The sequence below is a fragment of the Stegodyphus dumicola genome, chromosome 6 (assembly GCF_044657685.1).
Source record: "Stegodyphus dumicola isolate Sdum_Otavi_A_Nest chromosome 6, ASM4465768v1".
NCBI classification, from domain to species: domain Eukaryota; kingdom Metazoa; phylum Arthropoda; class Arachnida; order Araneae; family Eresidae; genus Stegodyphus; species Stegodyphus dumicola.
The window spans coordinates 194879376-194894950 of record NC_140773.1 but is presented as its reverse complement, the minus strand read 5'-3'; the positions used below and the strand labels follow the sequence as shown (position 1 = coordinate 194894950).

Sequence of the window (15575 nt, the reverse complement as noted above, 5' to 3'; positions counted from 1 at the left end):
GCCCTCCTTTTCCTTGTTTCATTCTTTTACACAATTTAAAAGATAACAAGATTTTTTTTTTTGGGGGGGGGGTTGTCGGGGTAATTGTTTAAAGAAATCAAAGAATTCTTCCATGACCTAAATAACATTATTGCAGAAAGGCTGAAACAATGCTGAACGTGACATTCTTCCAGAAAGGCTGAAATGGCACATTTTCGCTCTTCTCATTACAAACATCTGCAGAAGGGAAGAAAAAGCCTGAACTGGTACTAATTTTTGCCACCTTCAGAAAGCCTGAAGTGGGAAAACTTGAAATGGGACATCACATACCAGATTTAGATTTCAGTTCCCAAACTTACTTGGTACTAGTATAAGTATAACAAAATAAAAAATTAAATGGCTTTTTAAGTGAATTTCAAAGGAAAAAAATGACAAAAAAACCGAGAGATCAAAAAGTTTCCTTCCTATTTCTTTATTGAGCACTTTCCTAAAGATACGACCATTTGCTCGAGAACCTAAGAAGATTTATAATGATATGTTTCATACGTTTGCAAGCACAGCAAGCGTCACTTTAACAAAGATGAAATGCTTTGCTTGCTGGAAGACTAATATATTAAGAACTTACTTCTCTCATTTATCAGAGAGATTTTCATTGAACCTACAAACTGCAGTAAGTTGTTGGAAAACAGCAAGCTATAAGTTTTATGCAGTTACATCATAAAATATTTTGATATAAATATAAATTTAATATTTCATTAGAAACTGCACCAAAATACCATAAATATGTTAGAAAATATGCTTTTTGGCCTAGTATTTAGATAAATAAAGTTAAAAAAACATGAATTGGTAATTTAACCAATTTTGTTCTGATTCTGATATTTGGATTAAACAATTATAAAATATATATCCATTACAAATATCTTTAGATTTTCTAAATTGTTTTTTAAAAACATTCAGAAAAGTTATAATTTATGTACTTTTTAAAAGTGTACTCTCTACTAATATGGATAATATCTTAAAATTAAATTATGATATATGAATCTTATGATTCTTACACTATATGCACTAATACACAACCAAGGAATTAATACCAAAGAAATCAAATTATAGTTCCAAATAAACAAAAATAAAAAATCATCAGCAACATATAATGTCTTTATATACATCTACATATTTAAATACCTATATAGATGGAACACTGTAATAGAAAAGCTTTCAATTTTCAATTAAAAAACTACTAAAAATAATTATGCAACTACAAATCCTGCATTTTATCAAATGTTTAAATTTTTAACAAGACATGCCTAACTTAAGAATAGTAAAAATAGAATTATTTTATATTTACCTAAAAGGTAATATATTCCTACTCTAACTACAATTTACTAATTTTAATGCTTACTTTTTATGACACTTTAATTGCAGTCATCATAAATGGTAATATATCTAAATGGCACTTAAAAAATCATGAAATTTTGATTTTTTGCTAGTTCTTTTTACGGTTACTAAACTCATTACTATCAAAATGCTTTAGGCTGTAACATGAATTCTTGGGAATGAAGAACATGAAAAAAGTTTAAAACATATAATTTCAAATTATTTATTGTTTAAGCAAAAAGCTCAAAAATATAATTTTTTGTAAAAATGGTAATATTTCTATCGTTGTACCCAGGAAAAGTTATCTTATCGCCCAGCTCAGCACACAGACAAAAATAAAAAGTAAATAAATAAAAATAAATTAATAAATAGAAAATAAATAAATAAAATAATTAATAAAACAAAATTCTATCTTTGGTTCGTGCATGGTGCTCAAAGTTTTGAAAAATTATGAAATTCTGATGTTTTTTGCAAATTTTTTATAGTTGCTAAACTCACTACTATTGAAATGCTTTAGGCCCTTAACATGAATTTTTGGGCATGAGGAACATGAAAAATGTTTAAAACCTATAATTTCAAATTATTTATTGTTTGCACAAAAAGTTCAATATAATTTTTTGTTAAAATACCAATACTTCATAATTTTTATACAAACCTTTTAAAATAATGACTATAATTATTAACTATGTTGCAACTATATTGTGTAATTGTAAATAGTGTATATTGTAAACATTATGTAACTTTATATGTCATAAATGTTCATACAATTTTCAAGTCGATAACAAAAACAAAATAAGAGGAGGAAAAACACATAACAGAAATGACTGGAAGAATCAATTTATTAAGGAAACACTGCAAGATCTGAACTTTGATGGAAGAAAAGCTGACAAAATGACAATTAAAAAAAATAATTAAGCATTTTCAAAGAATTGAAAAAGAGGGAAAATATTCTCTCATACACAAACCAGTATCAAAATATATCAGCCTTATTTCTCTCTCTACAAAAATACTTGCTAAAGATGTAGCTTCTATCATAATTTCCCATTTGACTATGCATGAGATTTCCCTAAAAGAACTTGAATAGGAAGTGATGCAATTGTTATTAATACTAGTTTGGAAAATGGTGTTACTCACCAGATTGAATCGATTGGAGACCAATGCAGTGGGGTATATGTCTCCTCCACCTCAATGAACTGCAATTCCGTCACCAATTTCATCATTTCGATGGTGAATCACAAGGACCAAATCCTTCATTGGACCGATCACGTAAAAACATGCTGACGATGACCTACTTCCACTGGTTTGCTTTGAAAGTGTTAAATTTTGCATTCCTCAAGTTGGCAGAAAAGTGTTGAGCAAGGATCAGTTATGCTTACTTGATATTTCTGCTGCCATAAAGTCAGGTAAAATTTTAGAAGATTTAGCAGGTCATGATCCTGGTCTGCTTTCACACACACAATACGACAGCAAATAGATTTCTCAGATATAACATGACCTTAGAAAATATACTGATAAAATTATGCAGTTGATACATTTTATTTTTGATTGTTACACACTTCTCTGGTTTAAAATCCAAAACAGCAAAAATTTCACAGGTGGTCCAAACATAGTTTCTGAAGGCATCGGAACATCATTGTATCTCGCAAAGAATTTACATCAACCCATTAATTGAGAGAAATGGTTTCTTTGCACATCTCGAAAATTTGATCCTTGCTATGACTGTGGATGAAAAAAGAGATATCAGAGATTATACCAGACTATACCAACAGACTATACCACTATTAAAGAACATTACAGATAAGGACATCAAAAATCTATTAAAGAATGGCAATCTGTTAAAGAATTAGGATTTCCAATGCTTCTCTCTGACATCTAGGCTGCAGAATGGTGTGTCAAACTTGTCACCAAACCATCTAAAAAGGTTTCTGCTGCTGATGTAAAGAGATGGCTTGATTAGGATGACCCTTCTATCAAAGTATATCTTACCAGAATTTTCCTAAAAAACTAACTTGCAGTTTAACAGAGTAACTCTTTTGAATAAAAAAAAAATTAAATGATAGATGTATTTACCATTTGTTTATTAAAAACAAAAAACTGAAAATATCAGAAATTATGAAATTTTGCTATTTTTACAAAACAATGTGTTTTTTGCACAAACAATTAATAATTTGAATCAAAAGGTTTTAAACCTTTCCTGAGTTACTCATGCCCCAAAATTCATATTAGGAGTAATTGCATTTCCATTATAAAAACATTCTGCATAACAACTTTTGATAAGCAACTTCTCCGGGGTATAGCGATACAAAAATAAAAATATATATATATATTTTCCAGTTCAATCTAATTCACATATTTTAACTACATATTGTCACTAACAAAAAATATTTTATGTTTGATAAGTGAGAAAAATAACACAGTGTTCTTGTTTTGCCAAACCATATCTTAAATTATTGTGCTAATTATCTTCCTTTAGTTTCAGTTTGTTTTTAACATTATCAATGTTATAAATCTTCAAAAAATAAAAATAATACAATCACGAGAAAAATGAAAATCAATATTATGAATTATGCCTAACATAACCAAATTTAATCTTTCATGGTGAGGAAAATTAAATCCCATTCAATCAAGCCAACTGCACATTAAACATTTATTTTCTTTTGAATTTTAAGATATTTACAAGGAAAGAAAGAAAATAACTTTAAAAAAAATTTTAAAAAAACCCATTAAAATTCATCAGAAAATGTGCCTTAAATAAATATCTAAATATCTTTAAATAATAACATAATATATATAAATATATTTTAGGCCAATAAATATTTTAGGGTCACTTAGAATCCCCCTTAAAAAACACTGAAGGCATATAAAAGCAAAATGTTTACTATTTATATTACTAACTTGCACTGATGGAACCTATTTTTGTAAAAAATGTAAAAAATATAAAAGATGCCAAAATCTTTGCACAAATCAAAAAATACTAACAGTGGATGAAACTCTAGAATGTGTAATGCAGTGCACATTTTATAGTGCATTAAAAGATAATTTTAAATCTCATAATCAAACAATTACATTACTGCAATTTGTCCCAGAATGATCTTTTGAAGTCAGACATCAAGACTTACAAAAGAGTGTTATAAAGTAATAGTCCACAGTGAGTATATAAAAAAAGATACAGCCAAAACTGCTACTGACACCATTCTGGCAAGTGACAAGGCATATTATCCTGACATTTAAACTCTTCTTAAAACTAAATTGTGGATTTCTATAACCACTGAAAACTTTGACGATAAAAGTCATACTTAGTGTAATTTTTTAAATTTTTAATAAATTTATTTTATATTATTATTTAACTTTATAGTAAAGAAATATATTAACAAACAGTGACAACAGTACTATTCCTTTCATCAAAACATCCATATAAATAAATAAATTTAAAAAATAAAAAATAAAAAAAAACTGATCCAATTTGTTACTGTACCAAGGGATTTTGTTTTGCACAAGAAGAGGAGGTAATTAATTAATTTAATTTAACAGAGATACAAATAAAGAAATAGGTTATTTAACTGTAATAACACATATATATAATCATAATTAAATACTTAAAATTTTTACCTATTTTTCTTACCTAATTTCATGAATGATGAAATTCTAAAATAAATCCAAAATGTAACTTTAGTTTCTTTTACAGTAATACAATTATTATCTTAATTACATGTAAGCATTCAAAGTATATTTTACAGTACATAAAACTATAAAGCATACATTTAAATAATTTTACCAAGACTAAAATTAACTTGGTCTTTCCCACCCAAAATATAATTCTTAAGTATGTTATTGAACAGTCAATAAAAGAATTAAAAAATTAAAAATTAAAACTTTTATATCAAGGAAAAGTTTTAAAAAATACATAAAATTACAAAAATTTTATGATGACTAACAAGAAATGAAATCTGCACACATCAATTAACAGTGGGTAGCAGGTTCATAATTGCTTAACTATTAAAATTTTCCAACAACTTACTCAGAGTGCCAAGCAAATTCTAAGCACAAAATGTCAGATAATTATTAAAATTTATCAAATACTAATATAAATTCATGCATAACATAAATGAATCTATTGAATAAAGCACTCTATCATTAAATAAATTTCAAAAAGTTTTCCAAAGACACAATGGATGAAAGATGAACACATAAGTACTGGTTAATGTACATAAAGGAATACTCATTTTAGAATGAATAATTATGGTGTTGACTAGCACTGTAAATTTGAATGGGGAAATATTAGCCAAAAAAAAAAAATTTATTCTCTCACTTTTTAAATTATAAGACATCATATATAAACTTTTCAAACAAAATATGTACAATGACTTTAAATTTTGAATAAAATGTATTACCAGTCAAAAGAAATCACTTAGCAAATTCAAAAAATTAAAACTCGCACATTTATCAACATAATATCAATGGAAAAAAAAAAGGGGGGATGACAGTATATGCTTTAGCACACATCGATAATGTTTGAACACTATGACAAAAGGTGAAAATTCAACAATTACAGACCTTGAAAATTTCATGATTGTACAAGTGAGGCTGAAACAACGTGCCTTTCATATTAAGTGAGTAGAGAACACTGAATTTATGAAGTGATTTTTAACAGTATGATACCAACATGATCAAAATGAATAAGTGCTTTTGATCCCTATGCAAAGTTGGCATCAAAACTACCATGCAATTATGTATCGTCTATGCAACAGTATGTTTCATTAGTATTAACAATAAAACATTATGAATACACATTTATTATTCAAGGTACAATAAAGCCAACTACATTCTGCACCTAGTACGTCAACAGCACTAACATGTATTATATAACTTAAATTATGTTAGTTTAAAGGAGTGTAATTTGATAGAAAATTATTAGTTACACATTTTTTGTCTATGTTTTGATTACTGCAAATAAAATGTAAAATTTGGCATTGAGATATTAAAAAACCTATATGATCTGTTCTTTTCAAGACACAGAAATAATGTTAAAAATTATATAGGATAGTAAGTCTGTTCAAACAGTGTAGTTTAATAAAGTACGATACTTGATGTAGTATAGAAAAATCTTACTGAGAATTGTCAATATCTAAAAAAGGTCACTTTTTATTCCAACAATACATATTTTCTATTTTAAAGGTATGGTTAAGAAATTAACATTAAACTTAATACAACTGTTAAATAGCTTAAAATTTTACTATGCAAAAAATAAATTAAAGAAATATTTACAAGCACATGCAGGCTCAATAATTAGTGTTCTCTTCTAACATGGTATTAAAAAATTATTGACCATGCATTGTTTTCATAAAAGAAATTAACAACTTAATTTTATAGAGATGATAATATTTGTTTCTAATATAACATTAAAATTTGGAAAAAAAAAAAAAAAACACTTGCTACTGATGGGCAATAATTCTACTTAATTCAAAGTAATGCAACCATAGTTATATACGACTCTATTGCTCATATATGATAAAAAATAAATTAACAAAAATACGATTCAGAAAATTTAGTCTACAGCTTTACCAATATTCAATATAATTTACAGCCTATGTTATGACTGATAAATAAAATTTCAGATTTGCTAATTAAATATTAAAAATCTGTGTACTTGGAACCTAACTTAAATGATCATTCTATACAACAATATATTATTTATGAGTTAAAAAAACAAAATTGGCTCAATGCATGAACAAAAAAGGGGGAACTGACAATAATTCAGTCACCTGTATTTCATAAGTATCAAAAACTCAAAATTAAATAAGTTGCTATTTTCATAGTACTAGGCTATAAAAATTTGTGATTTACACAAAACATAATGTTTATAACACATTTTTTGAATGAGACTAGAACCTTATATAATTTTCTCACATTAAAATGGTTTATAAATACAACTACAAGGTTTGTGTGTATGCATTTGTATACACAAACATACACATAGCACGTTCACAAAATTCCTTAAGTGATTTATAGTTTCAAAACCATTAGTCATAGTCATAGAATTCTACTCATAAAAGCATTTTAAATGATGCAAATATTTGTGTTTTAGCATTTGTAAATAAAAAGTATCAATTTTGTAAAAATTTTGGAACCTAACATTTTATGTGTCCTTTTCTACACATATTATTATGAAAAGTACTGAAAATACAATTTTTTATCAAACAAGAGATCTTATTCATGGAATATTTGAGAATTTTGTTCTAGAAAACACTGGCAGGCTTTAGTACCATCATACTGCCAACTCATAATCTTGTTTGCATAAATTATACATTAAAAAAAAATTCTAGCTTAATGAATTTTTGTATGATTTTTAGATTAAGGTTCTAAAATAATGAAATGACATTCAGATATTAACATATTTCTAATATTTCAAAATGCATAAATTATAACGGTGAAATTTTTTTTACCATACAGTTGCAACAAAATTATGAATTAAAGAACATTACACAGTAGTAAATCACAAGAATATCACTTAAACAGCATTTAAGGGGGAAAAATCAGCCTCAAATTATTTTTATTTATTTACTACCTGTCACTGAAGACAAGTTAAAAAAAACACAAAAAAATTTAAAACTAAAAACCTTATTCAACTTTTGCTGTATGGGAGTCAAACTTTTTCCACTTTATTTTTTCTAATGAATATAAAACTTTCCTAAATATACGCAAAAGAACCTGGGAAAACATAAAAAGTTGAATTTTGTATCTTATGCAAAATAATTTTTTTTTTTAAATTTAAAAGTAGAAAAACATGAATTTGCACCATTTAACACATTTACGTAATTGAAAGTATACATTTAAGACCAAAGTTGCAAAAATTAAGATGAGGTGAGGAATTTTGTGGGCACAGTGCATATATTTACACCATACATATCTTAGATGCCCTTCAACTATTTCACAAAAATATTTTGTACACTAAAGCAAGCAAGATTCATATATATGACAAAATGAATTTATAAAACATTCTTGAATATATATATATATGTATACATTCTAGTATTTAAGACCCTAATAATAATTTTTCACAGAACAATTATCCTTAAAATTGTTCAAACAAAAATTTTGCAGTTAAATTAATATGCCAAATATATCAACCAACTTCAACAAGAAATATTTATCTAGATTAACAGTATATCACAATTAAAAATATGAACACGTTTTAGGTTTCAAACCACCACCACATTGTGCAAAAACACACCAGATACTTATTTTACAAATTAAATAGATTCAAAATAACTAGAATGTGACTAGTTTTCAACACTGAAGAAAGACTATAACAGCAATAAGATATCTGATTTAACAAGATCTCTACTGTTTCTCATATGACTATCTCCCCCCCCCCAAAAAAAAACCTCAGTTGGATAAATTTTATTAAGACATTTGCAACATTGAAATTGAATATTTATCAGCATGCTTTTACTTATTCAGCAGAATATAAATTCAAAACAATGAAATAAATTGCAAATATAAAACAATACAAAAAATAAACAGTATTAATCCAACAAACATTAAAATTGGCATATATCATATTGAAATAACGCTAACTTTTAAGAAATACGAATATTTAATATTTCCTAGACATACAATACACAGAACATTAACATTGCTATATTTTTCATTAGGAAGAAAATATTAATTTAGAAATTAACAAACAACAATAAAAATATGGCAGATTTATAGTTATTAAGTAGCACATTGCAAAAATTAGTTTCATTCCCTCATAAATATCATGAAATTTAATAGGTTAATCAAAATATATCTATTCCACCATTTTTCTAATCTGGAATTTCAAGAATTTAGTTTCAAATATATACGTAAAAAAGGGCAAAAAATTAAGACGAAGAAAAGAAAAAAAATAGTAAATAATAATGCAAAATATGAAATATTTTCAAGTACTTGAAAGAGTTTCATTAGCAAATTGCTTTCAAAAATACCTGCTCAATAAACTTGTTAATTTTGAAAATTGTCATCGAAAAACAAAATTCCATATTGTTATGAATTCAGTATCTCCACTAGAACACAAAATATGCTGTAATAAAGATAATTTGCATTTATATCCATGACTGACAAGAAATTTTTAATATGTTAACTGACCCAAGCATTGAGTTTGATAAATAATATCTAATACATAGCAATTATACTGTAATTACAGAAAGTCAGCATTTATATTCATGGTCCATTATAAAAATTTTAAAACATTTATTAACATAAAAGCAAATCCTTGTAAGAACTTTATACACAAATTCTGTTTCAAATAATTCAACATACTGAAATAATTCAAATTAAAAATCATTTTTAAAATATTTGCAAATGTTAAAGGTATAGAAAATTGCTGATATATTAAAACTTGACTAGTACACAAATTTCTTCTTTTTTTTTTATTTCAAAACATTACAACAAAAAAATGCTGATTGTTACTTTTTAGCACCTGCACTTAAAAACAAATATTATGTGTTCAAGAAACTTTCTGAGTACCCGTAATTCAGATAGGGTTTTAACTATAAATGGAAGTCAATATCAAGATGTAGTAATAGACATCATATAAACAGATTAATTATATTTTAATTTGTAACATAATACACAGCAGAAAGCATGCAATAAGACAACCACATTAACAGATAATGATTATCAGTAATATGATATGACTTGGATTTTTGAATACTTTTTTTAAATAACTATTGTACATTTATAAAAACAAAAAATTAGTATTACTAATTAAAATTTTAATCATTAGCAAAACACTTAAATTTTATACATTTTGGATTAAATTACACTGTAACAGAAAAAATATAAAAGTATAGCAAACTCGTTATTTAATAAACATAATTACTTAACCTTTTAAATAAATTATTACTGAAAATTTTAAAATAAACTCTATCTTAAATAAAAAATAAAATTATTCATTTTTTAAAATTTTTATGAAAAAATATTTAAATTTACAAGATAGGTGGGTATAGAATAGATGCTAAATTTGAACTTTGAAATTTCAGCAATTTCATTATTCAAATCTTCAGCTTCAGCAACATTTTTACAAATATATATTTATAACAAGATTTTAAAAACTCACAAGAAAAGAAAAAGAGTATTAAAATATTTAATCATGAAATAAAGCTAAATGGAGATTCATTGCTCAACATAAATTAATGAGAAGATTTAACAATACATAAAAAATAAATAAAAAAGAGAGAATTACAGTTAGGTTAAATTTAAAAACTATATAACTAAGAAATAAAATTCCGTGAGCCTAAATGTGGCTGCTGCTTTGTGTGTGTGTCTTGGTGATTCAATTAATTAATTTATGATTTATCACTGTGCCTTTCATGTATGTTATTATTCATTATGACTAACTGTTTAATTATAGCAAGAATGAAACTTCAAACCTAAAATGTTAAAATATTTAACTCAAAGACTGGTGTAAAATCTTTAACCACAGAAGTTACATATTCCTTGTTTAAATATATAGGGTGGGTGAAAAGGATTGCTATGATATCAAACAGGAAGATAATAGGTAATAAAAGATTTTCCTTGACCCATCTTCCTGTTTCATATTCACACTTAATTGAAAGACTTCAGAGACTGTAGACCACAAACAGACTGGATATTAAAGAATGGCCTAAAGAGTGGAGAAGGAATCTCGATAGTCTACTCCATCTGCACTATGATAACAACAATGATATAGTAGACAAGATGCCAGCGAGGCTAAGTCAGAGATTAGAAACAGACAATAAATTCCAATTTTGATGTGGAAGCGAAGGTTGCTAAAGAGATACAAGATCGAGCTGAACACAGGATGAAAAGGAACAGTTCTATTTCAAATGTGCAGCAGCTCATTGACAATGACCACTCAATCTCAACTCATGATATTTTTTAACATCTGGGCCACAGAAAGACCAAGTGTTTCAACAAGAGTCTTCATCAGCACACATGACCAGAAAACTCAGAAGTGGCTTAAGAATAACTTTCTTGACTACGCTGTACCTTATAAGTGGTTTCCAAATACATTTGACTGCAATCCTCTTGATTATTATTTGATTGGATGTTTTAGAGATGTTTTTACATAATATATTTTCCACAATAGTTTTGTTCATGAGCCTTGTATATAGCCAATCTTAAGGGCTTTCATTTTGTATGGGTTGGTTTTTACATCAGTTTTCAATGCCAGATCAGAAACAAAAAAATTTCAAAAAACATGGAATCAATTACACTTTATGCAAGTATTATATATTTAGGCTTAGTTATCTTCTACTTATTAAAATTTTAAAATATCAAGTATATAAGTTTAATTTGTAAGAAAATGGAATGCATTAATTATCTCCTGAACACCAAAAAAAGACATCTAATAGGCATGATGTCAGTGACAAGCATTATTTTGGCAGTCCAGGACACTCTTAACAAGCAGATTAACTTCACATAACCCTCTAATTTCATTTTTCAGATTCATATTATACTCTATATATATTAATATAGTGTAAAATTACCTAAATGAATTAAGTATTCAGGAAATTAAAATTATAAGTAAACTATGACTATCAACAGAAGTAAAGTAAACATAGTTATAAAGTATTTAAAGAATGTATATTTTACATAAGCTTTTTACTTATTTTCGTGTGACCATTTACTGTCACAGATTTATGTCACTTAAGAATATAGTTTAGGAAAGAACTAAATTCAAAAATTTAATTAACATTTGTAACATCAGAACAAAATAAATCTTAACAAAACATTAAAATTACATTATATACAGCACATATAACAATTAATAAAATAAATAACAATATATAAAATCTCCAAATTCTATAATAAATATAACAGGAATAATATTATATTAGCAGCAAAAGAAGCTAATTAATTTATGGTACCAATCTCTTACTAAAAGAAATTCATTAGATCTAAGAATTCATTACTTTTTGTTAATACAAGAACACTGATACCTTTTCTACACAAAGCAGCATCTGTGACTACTAGACACACAGTCTGGAAAACTAGACAAGTATGAAACAAAAGTATGAAATTCTAAGAGAATTTGTCAAAAGTAATACAGCATTTTCCCACGACATGTAACCTACAGCAAACATTCATCTATAAAACATGCATAGGCAACATTCTAAATTCCACATAAGGAACCATGTTAAAAATAAGTAGTAGATCTGTGCTTATTGTTTTCCACAGAAAAATAGAGCAATTATTCAAATATAAAGGTATTTTATCATTAATATTATAATTGTTTTTTCTTAACAAGTAATGCACAAAAACTTAAACAAAATTCTATTGAAAATATCTGTGGCAATCAGTTTTGTACATTTCTTTAGCATATTCTTTCCTGAACGTGTGATAAATAAAAATACAAAATTCTTCTCCTTTTCCAATACTTAAAACACATTACGTGAACTTTTACATTTTTTACAAGTCTGTTTCAGACTCCACACAAATTTTCAAACGCAGCTGATAAAAGTGGGAGGTAACTTATTATATCCTCTGTGCTATTCAGCATTATCCAATTTTAAAAATTTTAACCAAAAAGAATAATTAGAATGAATTTTTCAAACAAAGCACTGATTTTAATTAACAGTACTAAAACAATTTAATAAAAAAAAAACATAATTTAAAATTAATAATCTCAGGTACCTATCATAAATATCATATTCTTCACTCATACTCAGCATACAATAAAACTCATGCATTATTTGTTAAGAAAGAACTAATACCAATGCATGAGTACAACCAGTAATATTAAAATGCTAATATTCTTTTTATTAGGTTTATCCCCCCCCAAAAAAAAATTTTTTTTTCATTCTCTCAAAACACAAATTTATGTACCAAAAGAAAATAAAAGTCTACATACAAAGGAACAAAAATAAAACAAAAAAATCTAAATACACATACCAAAAGAAAAAATAACTAATCTACATTTAACTGCCTTTTAACCAGGAGGGGGGAGGGATTTACATAAAGATACTTCAAATCACATAGAACTTCTAGAAATAATAAAACTTACCAGAAATCTCGTATATACCACAAAGAAAGGGGAGGGGGAAAGTAAAAAAATAAAGGTTAAAATAATAGAAATCAATGTTTAAGCAAATTCCAATTAAAAATAGAAAATCTTAAATTAATTCATTTAATCAATGAAGCACTTTATGAAGATGGCAGGGCTATCCAATATTTGATTAGTAACATGAAAAAATGAAATACAAAAAATTCCAAACACTTCGAAAAATTTTTATAAATCAAAATGCTCATTCACATACTGCAAATCAATACTTAAATGCACTTGCACATCATTAAGTTCAATTAAATTATTCAGGTCACAGAAAAGGTACAAGATAAAAACAACACAGCCTTGTTTTTATATACATAACAGACACAATTATACAAAAAAAAAAAAAAAAGAGAAAACATTCTAAAATGACAGCAGTTCATTTTTTTGCGATTAATAAAGCATTTTCAAAAAAATTTCATTTGTTTGAATAAATTCTTTATCACCTAATAATAAGAAACATTTAACTACTCAAAATATACTCATAATTATATACAGAAATTCAATGCCGCTAAAAACAAAAATTCTGAACAGAAAAATGCACAACCCAGACATATTGTACAATAAAACTGTATGGAAAAATCTCTGACTAGAAATTGAAAATATGAGAACAGAACAGCCAATTAACTGTTCAAAATGCATAAAATAAGAATGCTAGCTGCCTAAATAAAATTTTAATACTCATATTGCCCACCCATCTTGTGGCCAATATCTTGATCTTGCATAGGTGGTGCTTCTTGCTGTCCCATTGGAGGTAGCATAACAGGAGGCTGGATCTGTTGATGGAAACTTGTTTCCTTATACACAAACCACAGACTTGAAATCCAAAGCATACAGTTAGCAAATCCAAATATCTGAATATATATAAAAAAAAAAAAACAAGACATAAACAAAAAAAATTTAATTATAAATTAAATCAATATTGTTGTTGATTCATAGAAATATCTAGTTTGATTTATATTTATTTTTTTACAATTATGCACCTGTATTTACTTACCTATTATTATTATTATTATTACTATTTAACACTTGATTTGATCTCACTTTATTCTACTTTTAAGCATGTTCGTTTTAATCACTGCATAATAACTACACATTTAGATACTTAATTCTCTCTTTATGCATTAGTGTATCAAATTTTGTATAGACAGCCACTAAAATTTTCTAAATAGCACAAACATAATTCAAAACTTCATTAGTTAAAAGTCAAATTAAGCCTTGCAGAAAAAAAAAATCTTTAACCAAGTTATAGATATTTTGAAACATTATAAACACATGGTCTTGTGAACACAAAAGTAACCAGAGAAATTTTATCAGAAAATACTAGGTCCCTTTTCTCTCAATGGATAAAACAGCAAATGATAGAAAGTCATCAGTCAATTCAGCTGAGAGTTCAACAGTACATTCAAAGCTTAATTAAATATTTAGAGTCTTTAAAGCTCTATGCTATGAGCTTTCAAAACGTCCTATACTTTAGACCAGTGGTTCTCGACCTTTTGACAAACCTGTGCCATCTAAATAAAAATTGAAAAACTTTAGTACCACCACCACATTTTACATTGATTATTTTTCAGTTTCTCGATATATTAAAAATATATATTTTGCCATTTGCACTTTTTATATTAAATATGACACATAAAAATATTAGATTAAAAATTGGTTACCATCTTAATTATATCAAAATTTAAGTTATCATACTTTAATTCTAAAATTTAGTGTGAAATTTCGGCCGGTTTAAGAGAGCTTAATTTCTTTATATCCGGTCATATTTCACTTAATTTTAACCATAAATTAGGATCCATTTTTAATTTTGTTCTGTATTTATTTTTCAAATACAACAGGGGGGGAGTCCTTGTACACACATACAGGTTGTTTAAAAAGACAATAAAAATTTAATAGCTTTATATGAAATGCCTTTATTTATTTATTATTAATATTATTATTGTTCAGTCAAAAGTTAATGTGTTACTTTTGAAATCTGTAGTTAGAGTTCGATCACAAGAAATTTTTATTAATTGTTCTTCTCTTTCACAAGATAAAATTTCAGGTATACTTGAAAAAAATGGATTTCGAATCCAATTTTCTTTTTTATAACCCTCGGGGCATGTTGAAATTATTTATAATGAAAAACAATGATTTTTAATGCTAACTC

At 26.3% G+C, this 15575-nt stretch overlaps 1 protein-coding gene across 2 annotated transcripts in view; it reads right to left on the bottom strand.

Annotated features, from left to right (window-relative positions):
• Window positions 1-435: 435 nt before the first annotated feature.
• LOC118205221 (synaptophysin-like protein 1) overlaps window positions 436-15575 on the bottom strand; it is a 52636-nt gene continuing 37496 nt past the window's right edge. For both annotated transcript variants that reach the window (XM_085819311.1, XM_085819310.1), the window contains exon 6: window positions 436-14277. In XM_085819311.1, coding sequence (XP_085675437.1) covers window positions 14098-14277 — 180 coding nt within the window. In that variant the 3' untranslated portion in view covers window positions 436-14097. The remainder of the gene's footprint in view (window positions 14278-15575) is intronic.